The 19694-nt window shown below is 43.1% G+C and overlaps 1 protein-coding gene across 4 annotated transcripts in view; it reads left to right on the forward strand.

Annotated features, from left to right (window-relative positions):
* VEPH1 (ventricular zone expressed PH domain containing 1) overlaps positions 1–19694 on the forward strand; it is a 1200547-nt gene that overhangs the window by 577735 nt on the left and 603118 nt on the right. For 2 of the 4 annotated variants that reach the window (XM_069213278.1, XM_069213280.1), the window contains one exon: positions 8547–8744. In XM_069213278.1, coding sequence (XP_069069379.1) covers positions 8547–8744 — 198 coding nt within the window. The remainder of the gene's footprint in view (positions 1–8546; positions 8745–19694) is intronic. The other 2 variants (XM_069213279.1, XM_069213281.1) reach the window with 1 other exon arrangement.

Raw genomic sequence — 19694 nt, forward strand, 5'->3', positions numbered from 1 at the left:
TCAGTGAATACCCTCAGTATGAGGATAAGATATATACACAAGATATATGTACACAAACCAAAATTATGTAGGTAATAGCAAGAAAAGTAATGCAAGCAGTGTAAAGTTACAATGGATTGCAATAGGAGCACATAGGTATAGGAGCAACACAAACCATATACTCCAAAAGTGGAATGCGATCCACAAACGGTTCCCAAACCTATGTGAGCTTGTAGAGGGTCGCTGGGACTGTAAGAAAACAGTGAGGGTTAGAAAAATAGCCCACCCCAAGACCCTGAAAGGTAGGTGTAAAGTGCACCTACTACCCCCAGAGAGCACAGAAGTGGTGATAGGGGGATTCTGCAAGAAGGACAAACACCAGCAATGCAACAACAGTGGATTTCCGGACCTGAGTACCTGTAAGACAAGGGGACCAAGTCCAATAGTCGCGACAGTGTCGAGAGTGGGCAGGAGCCCAGGAAATGCCAGCTGAGGGTGCAAGGAAGCTGCCACCTGTTGGAAGAAGCTTGGAGTTCTGCAAGAAAGAAGAAGACTAGGAACTTCCCCTTTGGACGATGGATGTCCCACGTCGCGATGAAGCTTGCAGAGGTGTTCCCACGCAGAAAGACAGCAAACAAGCCTTGCTAGCTGCAAGGGTCATGGTTAGGGTTTTTGGGTGCTGCTGTGGCCCAGGAGGGACCAGGATGTCGCCACTTGGAGGAGGAGACAGAGGGGCACCCAGCAATGTAGGGAGCCCTCACAGAAGCAGGCAGCACCCGCAGAAGTACCTGAACAGGCACTTAGAAGAAAAGTGAACCGGAGTCCACTCGAAGTCTCAAAAGGGAGTCCCACGACGCCAGAGGACAACTCAGAAGGTTGTGCACTGCAGGAAGGAGTGTCGGGGACCCAGGCTTGGCTGTGCACAAAGGAAATCCTGGAAGAGTGCACAGGAGCCGGAGCAACTGCAAATCACGGGGTACCCAGCAATGCAGTCTAGCGTGGGGAGGCAAGGACTTGCCTCTACCAAGCTTGGAGTGAAGAGTCACTGGACTGTGGGAGTCACTTGGACAGAGTTGCTGAGTTCCAGGGACCAGGCTCGTCGTGCTGAGAGGGGACCCAGAGGACCAGTGATGCAGTCTTTTGATGCCTGCGGTTGCAAGGGGAAGATTCTGTCAACCCACAGGAGATTTCTTCAGAGCTCCTGGTGCAGACAGGAGGCAGGCTACCCCCAGAGCATGCACCACCTGGAAACAGTCGAGAAAGCCGGCAGGATGAAGCGATACAAGGTTGCTAGTAGTCGTCTTGCTACTTTGTTGCGGTTTTGCAGGCGTCCTGAGCAGTCAGCAGTCGATCCTTTGGCAGAAGGTGAAGAGGGAGAAGCAGAGTAACTCTGATGAGCTCTTGCATTTGTTATCTAAAGAATTCCCCAAAGCAGAGACCCTAAATAGCCAGAAAAGGAGGTTTGGCTACCAAGGAAGGAGGATTGGCTACCAAGAGAGGTAACAGCCTATCAGAACGAGCCTCTGACGTCACCTGCTGGCACTGGCCACTCAGAGCAGTCCAGTGTGCCACAGACACCTCTGTTTCCAAGATGGCAGAGGTCTGTGACACACTGGAGGAGCTCTGGGCACCTCCCCTGGGAGGTGCTGGTCAGGGTAGTGGTCACTCCCCTTTCCTTTGTCCAGTTTTGAGCCAGAGCAGAGCTGGGGGATCCCTAAACCGGTGTAGACTGGCTTATGCAGAGATGGGCACCATCTGCGCCCATCAAAGTATTTCCAGAGGCTGGGGAGGCTACTCCTCCCCAGCCTCTACACCTATTTCCAAAGGGAGAGGGTGTTACACCCTCTCTCAGAGGAAATCCATTGTTCTGCCTTCCTGGGCCAGGGCTGCCTGGACCCCATGAGGGCAGAAACCTGTCTGAGGGGTTGGCAGCTGCAGCAGCTGCAGTGGAGACCCCGGAAAGGCTGTTTGGCAGTACCCGGGTTCTGTGCTAGAGACCCGGGGGATCATGGAATTGTCACCCCAATGCCAGAATGGCATTGGGGTGACAATTCCATGATCTTAGACATGTTACATGGCCATGTTCGGAGTTACCATTGTGACGCTGTACATAGGTAGTGACCTTTGTACAGTGCACACGTGTAATCGTGTCCCCGCACTCACAAAGTCTGGGGAATTCGCCCTGAACGATGTGGGGGCACCTTGGCTAGTGTCAGGGCGCCCACACACTAAGTAACCTTGCACCCAACCTTCACTAGGTGAAGGTTAGAGATATAGGTGACTTATAAGTTACTTAAGTGCAGTGGTAAATGGCTGTGAAATAACGTGGACGTTATTTCACTCAGGCTGCACTGGCAGGCCTGTGTAAGAATTGTCAGAGCTCCCTATGGGTGGCAAAAGAAATCCTGCAGCCCATAGGGATCTCCTGGAACCCCAATACCCTGGGTACCTCAGTACCATATACTAGGGAATGATATGGGTGTACCAGTATGCCAATGTGAATTGGTAAATTTAGTCACTAGCCTGTTAGTGACAAATTTGGAAAGCAGAGAGAGCATAACCACTGAGGTTCTGGTTAGCAGAGCCTCAGTGAGACAGTTAGGCATCACACAGGGAACACATACAGGGCACATACTTATGAGCACTGGGGCCCTGCCTGGCAGGGTCCCAGTGACACATAGCCTAAAACAACATATATACAGTGAAATATGGGGGTAACATGCCAGGCAAGAGGGTACTTTCCTACACCTGGGAGATCCCTTATTTGTCAACATGGTGTGTACATGGCATGTAGAACATAGTCCTAGCAAGTCTTATGCTGCATTGCTGACTGACTGCCTACATCATTGGGTCATGGATAGTTGGGAGCACATCTGATAGCCTGTGGCTATTAGGTAGTGGCAGATTAGGAGTGGTTTGGGTACTGCATGACACATAGCATGTTGATGTGAAGGAAAATTTGTACTCAGTCTCCTCAGGCTGCTAGTGTGGTAGTGTGATCTGTTTTTGGTGAGCTGGCAGTGGACTTTGTCCATGTGTGTCTAATGCATGCAAATACATACCTCCTGAGATGTGTGTTGTCTGGCCTCAGTGACAGGTTTTGCCATTTGTGGAATGGGGTGAGTGAGGCTGGAGTTGTTGTGGTGCTTAGTTCAACTGGCATACCTACATGTGTGGTGGCATTGGAAGTGGCCCATGTAGTAGTATGATTGTTCCTGATGTACACCTGACAGTGCACTCACTTAATGTGTTTGGATGTTTACATGTGGTACATGGGCCTTTTTAGGTGGACTTATCAGCATGTTGTGTGTCACCTGCTCTGGCTCTGTGATGGGGTCGGACTACTCACATGCCCATACCACAGATTCACATTGTACTCATCAGATGTGTACTGTTTGTGTATCTGGCTAGTATAGGCTAAATCTGAGTACTCCTCCATAGTGGCATCAGTATACTGAGTTGGCAGCCATATAAAATGATAGGTAGGTGCTGTATGGTCTGTGAGTGGAGTTGTCGTAATTGTAATGGGCATGTTGCAGACGACATGGACTTATCAACTGTTGTGCCTGTAGAGGCCTGATGTGTTGTGTCTAGTCAGTTGCACATCCAATGGGTGGAAGGGGTATTGAGGGGTAAGCTATGTTTTCAGGCATACAATTGCTTCTGCACCCAGGGCATGCAATGCCAGCTAAAGGGCTTAGGTTGGCATCATAGGGATGAGTCTAGAAGTGCACTCATACTTAGCTATACCTGTAGGTGTGAGGGTTGGCAGACGTGTGGGTAGCATTACCATGACATGATGTAGGTAATCTGTATTGGCAAATGTGATGTACTAGCCATGATATGTAATGTGATAGATGTATATGTGTAGCTGTGTCAATGGTAGGTATATGTAAACCATTGTGCCCCATCTCTCTCTCTCCCTCCCTTTCACTTATTGTCTGCATCAGCATTGTCTGGTGAAGGAGAAGGGGCACAGGCGGTTGGGGAAGCAGCAGCCCACAGGCGAGGGGAGCGCCACCTGGGAGACTGGATTGAACACCTCATCCTCAGAATCCTCCATCAGTGGACACTCCCTGGTGGTGGCGGACCCATCAGGGACCACCCCAGCTCAATCTATGTCCACCACCCCCTTACTAACACTGCCCTTCCTGTAGATCCCCACCCAGTTGCCTGTGCCCGCTCACCCAGGAGGGTGGGTGTCTACTTTGCCACAGACAAACACAAGCACCACAAGACCCACCACCGGCATGCACACAAGCAACACCCTCCTGCAGACACACCAACATCCACTCCCTTCACTTACTCCCCCGCCACCCCCTCCCACACAGACACTACACCAGACACACCTGCAGCCACAACAGCGTCATGCATGGATCCAGCCACCAGTCCCATCTTACCTGCAGTCAGCATGATGTCAGACCCGCAGACATCCACCCCAGTCACCGTATCTGCACCCACCACAACCACCGACACCCCCACATGCAGCACATGTACCATTTCTGCAGACACCCCCCCAACAGTCACCCATCCACCATGGCATCTCCCAGCACCTCCTTCCCTCTCCTCCCAAAACACCTAAACACCTGCACTCACCCACCCAACAGACACCCCACACCCACAAGCATTCCACGCATGCACCTGCATCCAAGACATCCACACCTACACACCTGACACCCGCTCCCTCTCCCTCCACTTCAAACCCTTTTGCCATGACCGCCCATGTGTCTAAAAAGCATTTCCTTGCAGAGTTTTCCCTGTTCCTACCCTTCTCCCACCCAGTTTGACCCCCAAGCATTCTGTGTCCCTGTCGAAGTCAAGCCCTTCCACCTCCACGTCCTGCCCTGCCACCCTGCTAGTGCCCATGCCCCTCCCCCTGCCAGGAGATCTGCCCCTCCCAAGCCCAAGGAACCCCCTCCCAAGCTCAAACCCAACCCCCCCAACCCCCGCAATCCCTGAGGTGCCTGTCTGCCTCCTTGATGACCCTCCCCTGTAGAGGTAATTTTACAGGCAGGAGTCAAGTTGGGGCACAGTGAGATGCCATTTGTGCCTTGGGCACCTATGACTATAGACTGTCCAATGGCCTTCTATTTGTATATAGTTCATTTGAAATCTATTAATATTTAATACATCTGGTCCAACCTGTTGTTGGTATCGATGGTAACATACTTGTCCCGCCTTTCTTTCTACATGGCTGTTTAGTGTTTGTGAGCTTTGGTTTCTGTGTGCGTGTGTTGGTTGCGCTACCTGTTGTGACTGGGCTGCATGTGTGTGCGATGTAGCCCTGCCACTGGTCCCTCTGTCATTGCTGTGTTTCATCTGTACGATATGCTTGTGTTTGGTACATGCATGTGTGTAGCCAAACTGTGTATAGTTTGTGTTGACATGTGTGATGGTGGTGTTGTATGCCCTTGTGTGGTTGTTGTGTGTACATCCGCGTGTGTGGTGTTGGCTATGTCCTATGCATTGTGTGTGGTGTGTGCATGGTGTGTCAAATGGTTTGTTGTATGGCAGTGTGATAGTGTTCCTTATTATTGTGGTGTTGTTACGTATTTTTTGTAGGTATGTGTTGTCATGTGGAGGTGTGCAGTCAGAGTGCTTGGCAAAGCGTTTGTATAGTTGCGGTTGTGATGTCGCTGTGTGAGTCGGTGGTGTTGTGTATGATTGTGTTAGACAGTGACGGTGCTGTGTGTGTATGGGTTGGTGTGTGTACGGCACGTGTGGGTTAGCCGTGGTGTGTGTAGTTTGGGTGTGCCTGTGTGTAGTATATGTGTGTGTGTGTTTGTATGGGTGTTTATTTACGTGTGTGTGTGTGTCCATCGCAAGCTGTCCCGGATGTATGTGTTGTGTGTGCATGTGTACTAATGCCATTTCCTCCAGTGTGTGCTAGGTGTGTGTGTACTTATGGTTGTTGTTTTTGTCGCTGTCGCTGGTTCCGAAGTCGTGCGAGAAGGAGCAGTGAGAGGACTTCGAGTTCAGGCTCCATGGCAGCTCCAGGAAGGTCTGTGTTCCTGAAGGTGAGTGTTTTCTTTTAAAGAGTTGGTTTCCGCCAGGGTTTTGGTGGGGGTGTGACCAAGGCAGAAACCCTGGCGGTTTGCAGCCTCGTAATATGTCTGGCAGAACCATGCTCCCTGCCAGTCTGAAGGTGCCTACTGCCGTCCGCTGCAGACTGACCGCACTGGCGGTACTGGCAGTAGTTTGGCTGTGTTCCATTGGGAACACCGCCATGGTCATAATTTGGCAGTCCTCACCGCTGGACCGTCGGCAGTATGACCACTGCCGTCAACATGGCGGTCCTGAGACCGCCAAACTCGTAACGAGGGCCTATGTGTTATACATGCTGAACTTGCATCTTCTATACAGAAAAGTATGCATGTGATATCCATGTCCCACATCGATGGGTGAAGAGGAAAAAAAATGAAATGCTGGAGAAGCTGGCAAGTCACTATCCGAGCAGTCTACAAATAGAAACAGCCCAGTAGTATCTATTGCCTGGTATGCATATAGTATTCATTCTCCTTCAACGGAGGGTGCAAATGGAGTGCCCCTCTGACCCAGACGCCGGCCCTGAGTGTCATTCAAACATCTCCTACACACATGCATAATTGCCCTGTGTGTTGAGGGAGTGGTTAAAAAGTTACAGGTTGCTATGCCCGAATCTTGTGTCGCGGGACGTTCTACAGACCCATGTAGGGGATCTTTCACCATGTCACAAACCTTATTTATGTATTTAGGTTTTTTGAAATTGCATTTTACATTGATTCTACACAGATTATTTCTACATTTTCATGGCCTATGATTTTTGGTTACCCTGTATGTTAAGTATTATTGGTCATCTGCTTATCACACTAAACATGGAACAGAGTGAAGAATATTAGGCATTATATTGCTGATTCACTGAGTGATTAGTAAGGGATGCTGCAAAACAAAAAACACACTAAGGATTATAGAGTGAGTGGGCAAATCTGGATATGCTTTTAGAATTAATAAGTAATTGCACAAGTAAATGTAGTAACAAATATAGAATGGGATGTGGCAAATCTGAAAACGCTTGAAGGATTACCAAGAGGTGTATCAAATGTGAGCATGCACCATGGTCTATGGAGTGACACTACAAATCCGAACACATACTACATATTAATGACTAATGGTGTGAATCTGACATGAAGTCATGATTTCTGAATGATGGTGCCAACATGAAAAGGCAATCGAGATATCGATTATGTGAACTTCAGCATGAGCTCAGACACGGTATAATCAGTGCATATACTGAGAATTTGTAAGTGATAGTACACATATTTTCATGTACTAATACTAAGCGATGATGCAAATCTTGCTGTGCACTATGATTTTTTAATCAATGTAGCAAATATGAATATGCGCTATGGATTAATATGTTGCAGTACAAATCTGCAAGTGAAATAAGGATTACGATTTGAAAGGGCAAATTGAAAATGAACCAGGATCATTGAGCAATTAACTAATTTGAACTGTCATTGGGATTACTGAGTAATGACTTGAACATGAATTTCAAAGTAATGAGCAGCTATGTAAAGGTGAGACTGCACTAACACATACTGAGTGATGGGGCAAATTTCACCGTGCGTCATGCTGGTAGTTCTTGACTCTTGTAGACTTTTGTTACAGTGATACGAACCCATTGTGTACCACGTGCAATACCTAAAAGGTGAGAATTCTGGATATATTTTGTGCAAAGTATGATTGTTTCCCTCCATAGTGTGATATTTTCAGTGGCAAAATGGTTGTGAGTCTTTCCATTTTTCACTTGAGCTGACCACACCCAGGTCCAGCTCAGTAATAGCTGCCGGATCCAGGATCCAAATGGATCCCATTAATTTTCAGCACAGCTTTCCTTCAGTGACTTTCTATCCATCTATACATGCTTTTACACACCTATTATTATTTTATTCATGTAGGTACCCACTCCCTCATTCATCCATCTAGACATTCTCATTCGCCTAACCATTGACTCATTCTCACATTTAACTGCTCAACCACTACACACCTACCTAACCACACACACAAAATTACCAATGTACAAAGGAGGACTTTTATTTATGCAAACTCAGATCTTTTGGCTTTGTCAGTACTTGATACGTTTGTGGTTCAAAGTGTCATTTCTACCCGTTACAGGCCTTGAGCTAGAACGCATTGTCCAGTGTTTTGCATAACCAGGTCTGTGTCAATTCTCTTTAATTTATGTATTGCTGCTCACGTGAGTGCAGCAAACCCCACTACATTCTCTGTAGATAGAACCAACTTCAATAGTCTGATCCATTTGTGTCATTGTACCGCAGTGGAGTTATCGATGTTAAAATTACCCGACATATATGTTCACATTGTTTCTCTAAAGAACTGCAACTATATTTAATAATATATAGCCTGTATTATGTGCTTAATAATTGTAGAATTGAGAAGCATTTGTCCACAGTTGTCAGATTGACCCTGGAATTAAATATTTAATAGGCTAAAAATACTGTAATATAAAGACTATGTGGGCCATTCAATAGAATGTTCGTTTTAAACTATCATTTTCTTTGTCGTAGGACAGAAAATGACACCATTTTAGAATCTCCTTCCGAGATGGAAGAATTTAATTCCAGCGGAAATGCTGCGGAGGAAAAGCTTCAAGTGCATGCACTTGAGGAGGAGTTAACTGCTGAAGACGGCACTCCTGGGCCTGCCCGAAGGTACGGTGCCAGCCAGGTCTCAAAAGAGGAACGAAAAGAGGACAGGTTCGGCAGGTATGATCGTAAATCCCTGCAAATCCGTGTCGACAAGTCACTTACGGTCCTTATATCAAAGAAAATCAAATTACTTTATTGTGCTGAATGAAACGGGCAGTCAAAGACTAATTTAAATCATTTGTCCCTTACTTTTCCAAAGCAATACATGTATTGATCTTTGTGATAAGCGTTCGGACTTACCGGTACCACAGTTTCGAGGTAAACTTTGCTACTCAATCAGGTGCAAAAACATCAGTGGCGCCTGACGCTTAAGTAAAGTTACATAGATTAGTTTTTGCAGCCATTTTGTTCCTATATTCAAAGGATCGTATTATAACTTCCCCTGCAATTCTGATGTTTCTCATACCAGCCTACTCATAATTTAGTGATCCACAGTAATTCTCCAGATCTGATGTGTTTCACGATCAAGAGATTTTTGGGTGAAACTCTCGAGGAAAATGCCGCCTGTAATATCTAATTTCCAGGAGTACCCTGTAGGTGCAGCTTTTATTTCACTTTACCCCTGCCCCCCCTCCTCCCCCCCCCCAGAATGCGTCCTGTTCCCAAATAGTCAAACCTGGGGAGCAGAATACCAGCCCTGAGGCCCTAAATGAGTACAGTGGTCCCTTTAAAAAAGGAGGATTTGTATTCCAGTTCTGAGAAACAAGACACAAAATACACTTCACAATTGAAAGTAGAGGTAGGCAAGGCAGAACATTCAAATAGCAAGCTGATCCTGGCTTGAAGAGCCAAAGCACAAGTTACAGAATCATAAGATTCAGCATGTATATCAGACCACAGAAAATCACAAAAATGATAAAGACTTTTTAAGATGAAAATAGTGTATTTTTTTTAGCATTTCTGATTGTCTCAATGAGGTACATGCTATTATATCACTGCACAGAATGGCATTCTTTGAAAGTAACTTTTTTTAAACATGAAACATTCAGGAATACCCCCTGCCCTGCCGAAGTTGCCGCAAGATACCCGTAACGTGCTAGTTTGCCATACACAAGTGTGGTTTTTAAATAGTGGGTATCCTGAGTTGAATTACTTCAATGTACTCTCAAATGAGTTGGTTAAAGAAAATGAAACATAGTGAAATAATGTGATTTACCTTGGATCACCCAATTTGGTCAAGTGGGGAGACCAAAATTTGAGCCCAGGTTTCCTGGTTGGACATAGCACATTTCAGGCACTGTAGGGTTACAATATTTCCTCTTCGACTGCACTCAACTCTCCTACGTGTTAGCAGATTTTGTCTGATAAAACATGCACCGGGGAGCAAGAGTGGCAATGCTCATTTGCTTGGCTCATCTCTATTTAGTTCTCCTCTACCTGTGGGACAACGGGCGAGCCAGAGTCAGACATTTGGCTCAAGCCTGTGTGAAGCTTTGCTTGTCTCGCCCTCCTCCAATTCAAAGGTAATCTTTAAGAAATCATAACTCAGTAATCATCACTTCTGTTAGCAGAGCTGTTGCAGAAAGAGTATAAACAAACTGTGTATTTATAATAGAATACATATACAAACTCTGCTTTAGGCAGGCTAGCCCATCATCTTGCACCTCATGTGCAGAGAACAATACCCACAATCAATCAGTCTCCAGTATGCAGTGGGGAAGAAAGGGTGCAGAGCGTGATGCAGCACCCTCAAAATAACCATGCTGGAGTTCAGAAAGTAAATGAGCAACAAACATACCTTCAACTTTGCTTTCTATCTTGTCACATTTGACTGCAAAGTTGGAGATTTTTGAAAATTGACCTCCCTTTCAGTTTTGCTGGGGTACAGATCGTGTGACTGGAAAGACTAGGATTCCAGTTTTTTTCTAACACACAACAACATTTAAATGCCTGTAAATTGACTGTACAGATATTTCAAAATATATCAGCAACTATACAAGGACAAGTGGAATATATGTTTTGTAATTTTTGTCATTCTGAAGCATGATGGAAACAAAGGGCATGATTCACAAAGGTAAACTTACATTTCTGTGTACATTTATGATTGTTGTTCAAAAGATTTACAAGTAATATCTTTAGGAGTGCAGAATCTCTACATGTAAAAAAGACAGGGCTAACCTTTGTGAATAGCAAACACTCGTAAACTTACACAAAAATGTAAGTTTACCTTTGTGACTCAGGTCCAAACAGTTTAATAGGATCAAATCAAGACATAGTTTAATAGGATCAAATCAAGATACTTTTCACAGTGATATACAGAAAAATAAATATTTGCTGACAACCGATTTTCACACATTATCGTTTGTGCATTATAAAGTTTTTGCAGTAGACCAGCATGTCAGTTCTAATTTTTTGTCCATTTCAATAGCAAATGTGCTGCCTGTAAATTGCAGTACGCTACCAGACCATGCTTCAGTAATGTATTTGCAATAGTGTGCTTTAAATTTAAATACCCTACCCCAAACAATCTCCTGCTGAATGGGCATGAATAATGTGCTATGCTTGTTCTTTGTGTGATGTGTGAATTTTTTGCAATCCCTAAAGCTTCAGTGATGTAACATTGATAGAAGCACCCTCACTCTGAAAATTGTTCTACCACCACTGGATATTGGTGTTGAAACATATCAACCTCCCATCTACAGTGTTGTGGGGCATTAAGTGATCTTGGAGGATTTTCTGGGAGTAGTAGAAAGAGCCCACCATTGGTTTATAGAAGTAACCCAACCTTCAGAAAGAACAGGAGTCAATGGGCTTTAAAATATGACTTCAGGGCAAGGGGAATTTCTAAAGAATCTGTAAGTAGAATATGAAAAGAGATTGTGTAGAAAAGATGGACCCACAAAACAGCATCTAAGTATGTAGAACACCAAGTATGGGGAAATATTAGCACATGTCGAGATAGATGATAGCAACACTTTTTAGAAAATTGTGCAAGCGAACAGATCCCATATTACTTAAAGTAACTTTCCTATGAACTGTTGCATATGCAATGTTTTTGAAAGGCATTCATACCATACCATATTATACCAAATATTTGTATAGAAAATGCTTCATGGTGCTCAAGAGATGATCTTTCATGTCAGAAAATAAGTTTTTTTTAAAAAGCAGTACATATTGGGGTCATTTACAAGTGATGATTTAAAAAAATAGTCCCTCGTTAATAAAGCAAATGCAGGGACTGAGGCCTGTTGTTTGTTGCAGGCCTCCAACTCTGAATTTTCAGCCAAAAACAAGGAGTTGCAAATTGTGACCTTTTTTGATTAACATTCATGAGGCAGCTCATGGCAGGTCATGGCAATGACTTGCGGTATCCATATAACGTAAGGTAGGGGTTACTATATCACATACATCTACAAGAAAGTGAACGGAGTTCCAGGTCACACCCCATCACATGCCATTGCTCTTCCATAATTCTGCTGCGAGGGGGCTGCCCCGCAGGGTGGCTGGAAGAAGGCAAGGCCAATCGACTTTTATGGCTGATTTCTGGATGGTTGGTTGCTGGGCTTCTGGGAACACGGATGCAAGCGCAGACAAATAACCCCAGCAGATTGCCAGCTAAACAAGGAAAGGGTGCCTGTCCTGTTCAGCCCGGCCCGATGGCGGAGCCTGGCTTAGTGACCCCCCAGAATGCCTGCAGTGTGATAAGACAGAGTAAGGGAAGCTCCAGAAGTTTCAGGAGTGCAGGTGAGGTCAGGCCTAGAGCCGCGGGTCCCTCTGAGTGGGCGCATAATGGTCGGCGTTAGGCTTGTGCGGCTTGCTCCCACAGAGGGCTTGCATACTACACTCCTCACTGCTTACTCCGCCCCCTCGGCCTTCAATGTTTCTTGTGTCTGTCTGTCTGGTTGGCTGCATTTAGACCCCTCCCTGGGCTCTCCATGGACAATAAGGTGTGCCATGGCAGGAGGAGGCAGGCCAACATCAGGAGTGTGCTGTGTGCTCATCCCCCCCCCCCATTTTCCCTGAAATATAAGGATATAAGAGCACAAGAACTAAGCACCAAACACTAAGGAGCACCTAAGAAACTTTATTAAGTGGGTGTGGCAGTGCAAGGAAGTAGATGTGGAAGTAGAGGTGAATCAAATTAATGCAGTACACATTGAGATAAGGAGCCTAAAAGTACAACCATAAGCTGGGCCATATTGGAACTGCGAGCGGTGCCGTGTGTGCATGCTCGTGCCCCCCTTTTCACAGACATAAGAACAAAAGTATTAAGGTGAACCAAAAGTGCTTTGTCAAGGGGTTGTAGTGGCGCAAGGCAGTGGAAATAAAATATATGGTATTCAGACGGTATGCATTAATTCAAGGAGCCATTAAGCATAAGTATTCGCTCAAGTATAGTTAAGTAAGCAAGGCAAAGTCAAACAAGAAAGTAGGTGTATGTTTGTGCTTCTTTAATTAAAGCAATAGCAACTAGCAAGGTGACATCTAAGTATAAGAGGTATACACAACCAAATATCACCAATGGAGCCCACAATGAGGTCTGGGCATTCTTGTTGAACCCCGATTCAATCAAAAAAGCAGAGAAAGATGAAAAACAGATAGAGTTTATCCAATTGCTGAGGCGGTAGACTGTTTAGATCAACTAGCTGCTCAAGATGTCCTCAATGCAGCAGGTCAGGGGCTTGCTTTATCAGACATTGCAGCAGCTTCAACAGCATATAGAAATACTGCCATTACTCAGCGATCTATTTTGGATTTTTTTTAAATCTCAGAAGAATATCTGAAGCTGGTGGAATTCTGTCTAATTCCACAAATATGTCTGGAACTAACTCAGTGGAAATTCAAACAATACAAGCCAATGACGTTATTCACTCAGTTGATTTGGCATTAGTTGACCATAATAAAAACTAAATTAGGTGTAAAGAGGTAGCAGAAGATACAATACAGTCATCCACAGCCTTAGTACATCAGTGTCCACTAATAACTATAAAAGCTCAAGTTCATTGCTACTCAGAGAATATTCCATCATCCCATTGTCAACCATGGTAAAATCAGCAATCAGCATGGTAAAATAGCAACCATGGTAAGATCAGCAATCGGCTTAATGTTGATTAAGCCTCAAAGTGAGCCTTCAAATGAATGCTGCCATTTCCACAAAGTGACTTCTTAGGCTACTTTAAGTCTTGATCCATTAAAGGGTAAATCCGTCATTAAGCTGTCCTCAGGTAGAGAACTGGTTTCAAATCAACAGAAAGCTTTATCTATCGAACAGTCTGCATTACGGCTATTATTAACGAATATGAGTGTTAATGACCCTAATGTTTGCATGCACAAGAAAGATCAGGCACGGTGAGCCATACTGGGAAATCTGGAACTGATCCACTTAGTCTGATTGTGAAATCCAGAGACGATCCATTTGGTCCAATACAAAATCGTGGAAGAGACCTACTTGATTCAAATCTCACCCTTACACCAGAAGAAAACAATCTTTGGAAACTGTTGGCCAATAGAGACAGGGGATACAACGGTTGAAAACGCAATATCTATGAGTAAGTCATTTAAATCTTTCCCTTTTGGTAAAGATATGGTGAAAGTAGACCTGTGAATGGTGGCACCTAAAAAAACACTCACAGACTCACTCAGGTGTTTGGGGGAACATGTTAAATACTATGGATGTGATCATGGCTGCTCTTACATTTCACTCAGATAAATTAAACAATCAAGTATATTTGCTTAATTCACTTGTGGTCTATGGTGTGGGGATGGATTCTAAACTATTGAAATTGAATAATTTAATTGTTAAGGCTCAATCAATTGTCAACAATCAATCACTTATACTTGCGCGTATGTCACAGATAAAGTTGTAGAACTGCCTAAAATCGTAGGTGAACTTGTTGATGAAGTTAAAAATATATTTACGCAATTTTGTCCTAACTCTGTAGATATTCTGGATTCAAACAATGGTATAAATCATCTTCAGGAGGATCAAATTAGCCAGCTCACATAGCAGGTCACATCTGACAACATGCGCATGGGTGAAGTCCCACCAGTTGATTCAACAGTTGTCAAGCAGAGGGAGGGAGAAGATAAGTCATCAGTCATGGAGAAAGAAAGTGAATATATTCAAGTCATAAATTCCACAAATTCATCAATTTTCACAAAGGCACATAGGATAACAAAAAAGGGCCAGAAAAAGCCTATATAAGGTGTGAAATAAGCAAGGAGTCAAACAAATTGTGTAATATTAGTTAATCAGCTACATGGGAATTTTCCAATCTTCAGTTCAAATAAAAAGGTTGATCACCAGTCTAAAACCCAGAAGAGACAGTCCAAAATCAAAACCAAAATCAAGACCAAGGAAATATGCTTACTAAACATTGTAGATTGAGCAAAGAGGAAGCACTGATATCTCATGAAGAGGGGACTGGAGATGCCATACAAAATCAAATTCAAGATTCAGGAAATGTGACAAATAAATATTTTAGATCCCACTAAGAGAAAGTAGTTACATCTTGAAAGAAAGTTACGACTCCATCGGTACTGCCATAAAATAGCCTCTAAACAAACAAGGGTACCTTTGGCATCTAATCAAAATCAAGTAAATGATACTCAGAAAATAGTGATGAACAGTAAAGTACCAATAACCACTGGTTCTGTACAATTAAACAACATAGAGTTCCATCAAATGATGGAAAAAGTCCAACTGCTTGGACAACTCACAAAGAAACTTCTCAATTAATTGATAGTCGAACAGGGAGAAATTCTAACAAAAGTCAACCACCTTGGCAAGTAAATAGTAAATTTCTGACACAATTAACAGAGCAAATTTCTAATTCAAATTTTGAGCATTTTGGGCAATTGGTTTCAAGTACTAGTCAGATGGTCAACTTGTCACTCCCTCAAAAAATTATCTTTTATCCACAATATGAATCTAAAGGCAAACATGAAATTCTTAATCACAATAATACTTTAAAATTAATAGCCTCAATACCAGCTCTTTTACATATACCTTCAGATGACCTTGTAGATGGACAATTTAAACATAATACCTTGCATCCATCATGAGAAACGTCTTGTCCACATGGCTAAATAATGCCATTGCAAACAAGATATAAAACTGTCATATACAGTTTGAAGGATGGGGCATTGAAGTTGAGAAGTGTATAAATCCCACCCTACTACTGCCCATTGAATGAACAAAGAAAATAATACTGCATGACCTGAAATTTCCAAGAGTTCCAAAAATAATAGGTCATTATTGAGGGTTGCGATTGGCCCACTTTTTAATCCCACAACAGTATCAGCACTTAAAATAACAAATTCAGAATTCAGATTTCGCATTTGCGAACAGGTATCAAAAAGGCATGCTCAAATTTAGGATTGGACGTGGCTCCTATCAATACTAACAGATGTAAAGTCCGAAGGCAATGACTGTGGGCAGGCTTCCAGCAATCATGTACTTTGTCAGTTCAACTTTTAAAAACTGCAAGTCCCACTCAATAATTGATTATGCCATTATTTCCAAGGCTTTGAAATGTAATATCAGAGGGTACCACGTCAAACCCCATGTTAAAATTGGCCACAACTCACAGGTTAAGATCTTAGAGCTTATTGCCTCCTATTATCCAGTAGCGAACATTCTTCAACAAGCTTCAACCTCTTACAATTTGTGAAGGCTCGTTTGGTATTCTGCTAAACAGCAGGACATAATAAATTTTGCAGGACCAACATATTAGTTTAACAGCCTAATCAGAAGCAACAATGACAGATTCTTGAGTGCAATTATCTAGGAGATTAATTAAGACCTTTCCTGCTAAAATTAAGTGCAGAGGTAATCCCATTGCATCGCTTCTAACAATAGATGGTATTCATCAGAACTATACCAATATGAAAAGCTGCTTAGTAAAGCAACTAGAGTTCTTTTTCAGTACAGGGTTTTCCGTCTATAGGCAATCACTGACATCCCTGAGAAGGTCATATAAACAAGAGATATGGAAAGCAAAAAAAGTCTACCATGAGAACTTGTGGACCAAACTACTCCATGTCAGCAAAACAAACAACATTAAGGCATTCGAGGGAATTGTTAACAATCTACAAAATAGTGGTTGTAGGGCCAACAGTTCTACTATTCCAGAGTCTGCCTGGGGCAGTTACGTAGCTAGTTTGTATGGTGGAGTTTACAAACCTGTTGATAACTATTACTAAAACTAGAGATGAAGCAAATAGGTGTTTGTGGTTCAGTAATCTTACTTTTGTTTAAAATTTCGTTTCTATAAATGTTGGTAATCTGTTATTGGTTCCTGTTTAATTTTGAACGGTTATATCTTCTCATTAGGGGTTCAGTAATTTCCATTGCCTTTAGCTCATAATCTTCATTAGTACTTCAGTTCTGTCTAGCCCGTCTATATTCTCCTGATGGGATATTGGCTATTGTATTGTATGGTGACAACTAGATGCACGGAGAATGGAATTGGCAGCAGTTTCTTTGCAGTGAATTCGAGTATGCAATTGATTATGGTCAATATAAAGGGTAAGGTCCAGAAATTCACGTGATTCTTTAGAGATGTGGTAGGTCACCTCCATTACCAATTTATTAGGTGTTATGGTCCTCAAAAATTGTCGAAGAAGGGACTCTAATCTACTGGTCATGTAAACATTGTTTACAAATGATAAGTGCAATATGTCCTTTGTTATTATATATTGATTTACTTCACAACTTTATGTGTTACACTGATTAAGTTTTTAGATGCTAAGACTAATATATTGGGAGGCTGTTTCTATATATGATATCATAGATCTTTGCATATATATATATATTTTGTCTAACCAGTGGACGTGTATGCTGCTTACAATGTAAACATATTCCCAAGAACGAAATTGTATAATCTTTGGTACCTGTTCTTCTAAAAAGAACTTATAGTCAGACCTTTTGGGTGGAACTTAATTAATGTTTTCACTGTATATTTTGGTTGGTACAGCTAGACCTTTTGGATCATCTATATATACTGTGGGGATTATAAATAGATAAATTTTTCCGAACATATGATTGGGTGGTGTATGATACTGTGGAAACCTGCATGGGCAGTGGGCCTGTTCATTTATTTCTCCACTTGTAGTTCTCCATGATCTTGCAAAAATTGGCAGGAGGTGGATGGCTTCCCCTTCCAATCCTTTGGTAATGATTAAGTTTCACCTTATGCACTTGGGTGACTTCAATTTTATTTTTTGCTTAATATCTTCTTTCTCTCATCTAAAACCTTTTTTTCTAATTCTTTTTGCATCTTTTTCTCTCTAATTTCTATTTAACCTTCATAATTTAGTGTTCTCTCCTGTGAGAATTTCACATTTGTTAGAACTTCTGCACATTTTGACTCTTCTGCACCTCTGGTGATGGTCAGTTCGGTAGTTTTCTAAGGTTTTTGCAAATTTAATTTTCATTTCTCATACATGCAGCCTTGAGAAAGCCCCAGGTACTTATACCACTTAGGGGGCGAAACACGTGTTGACTGTTGTCTTTCAGGTGCTTTGTAATAAACAGTCATTGGATTCATTGATATGGCTCGGTGTACTGATTAAATATTACCTTTGTAAGGGAAGGTTTGAATTCTTACATTGGATCTATGGTGGACCTACCAATCTTTTTTGCCGCTTTAAGGAACTTTTAGAGTTCAGAGGTCGATACCTCATTTGGTGGCCCACAATCGTAATAAAAGGGCATTGCTCAATAAAAAGAGAGTGTTGGACCTTTGGTGCAAAATCTCTGTCTATTTACAACAATGGACCTGCTGATAATCCAGCAAATTAACACCTCATCGCCTTAACAGATGTTGAAGCAAAAATATTTGCTTCCCTGCTACTTGTGGAGTTTTGAAAGTGGGCCACCATGCTAAATAGTATTCCCATCTATCAAACAGGATTTAAGAAAGGCCAGGCAAACACCACTAACCAGCTGACTCTCACCCTTATTGCCGAAAGAGCTATGAAAAAAAGGCAGAAATTATGTATTTGTTTTGTGGAATTGAAGGCCACCTTTGACTCCGTTCCAAGAGACAGGTTATGGGCAAAACTTGGAGCTTGGGATGTGGCTTGTACTTTTCTCAATTTAGTTATCCTGTTATATACCAATATACGGGTTCAGGTGGAGTTGGGGGACAAGACTAGTTTGTCAAGGAAATTTAACTGACCTCTCGGAACACCTATAAAATGTAAATGCCCATGTAGGCTGTAACATTAAGGGCCTCATTATGAATGTGATGGTCTGAGGACTGCCACACTCGCGGACCTTGGCACTCTAGGCAGTCTGACTGCCACATTACAGCCCTGGTGGGTGGACCCTCCAAGGGGCTGCCGTCCCCACAAGGAACATTGTTCCCAACGGGCTGACGGTGGTCTGAGTTGTACTCAGTCATGGTGGCGCTGAACTCATCACCGCCGTGCTGATTACAACGTAGTGGTCACCCTGTCATGGAAGGGCTGGCAGAAAGCCAGTTCCGGGGGCCATTGAGAGCCCATGGCATTGGTAGTACAGGGGCTCTCCTGCCCAGCACCATCAGAAAGCACACTGTCTGCTTTGCTGGTGTGCTAAAGTATTGGCCTTGGCTCCCTTAAGACCAATATCATAGCACTGTTACTGCCGGTCTGCCCGGCATGGTAGCACTGTTCCCATCTGTCAGCCCAGTTGGAATGCATAATACAATGGGAACGTTGTAATATGCTTAGGGTGGACACCACCGATATGATAGTGGCATCTGCCTCACGAGTGTGGTGGTCATACCTCCAAATTCATAATGAGGCCTTTAGTATGTACAATATGCCAATTGCACGGTATTACTTAGTAATACACCAACAGGTCTACAGTGGATAATACTGGCCTTTGATGAGTATGTATCAGTCAATGGATTGGAGCTGAATACTAAAAAACGAAAATAATCACAATAGGTCATCTTAATGTGAAACCCCAAGTTTTGGCGGTTAGAGGGGAGACTACTGAGCATGTGAGGTCATAAACATATCTTAGTATCATTTTTGGTGATAGAGTGTCATTTAATGGTCATTTTAATCATCTGA

This window comes from Pleurodeles waltl, chromosome 11, assembly GCF_031143425.1.
Source record: "Pleurodeles waltl isolate 20211129_DDA chromosome 11, aPleWal1.hap1.20221129, whole genome shotgun sequence".
Classification (NCBI taxonomy): Eukaryota; Metazoa; Chordata; class Amphibia; order Caudata; family Salamandridae; genus Pleurodeles; species Pleurodeles waltl.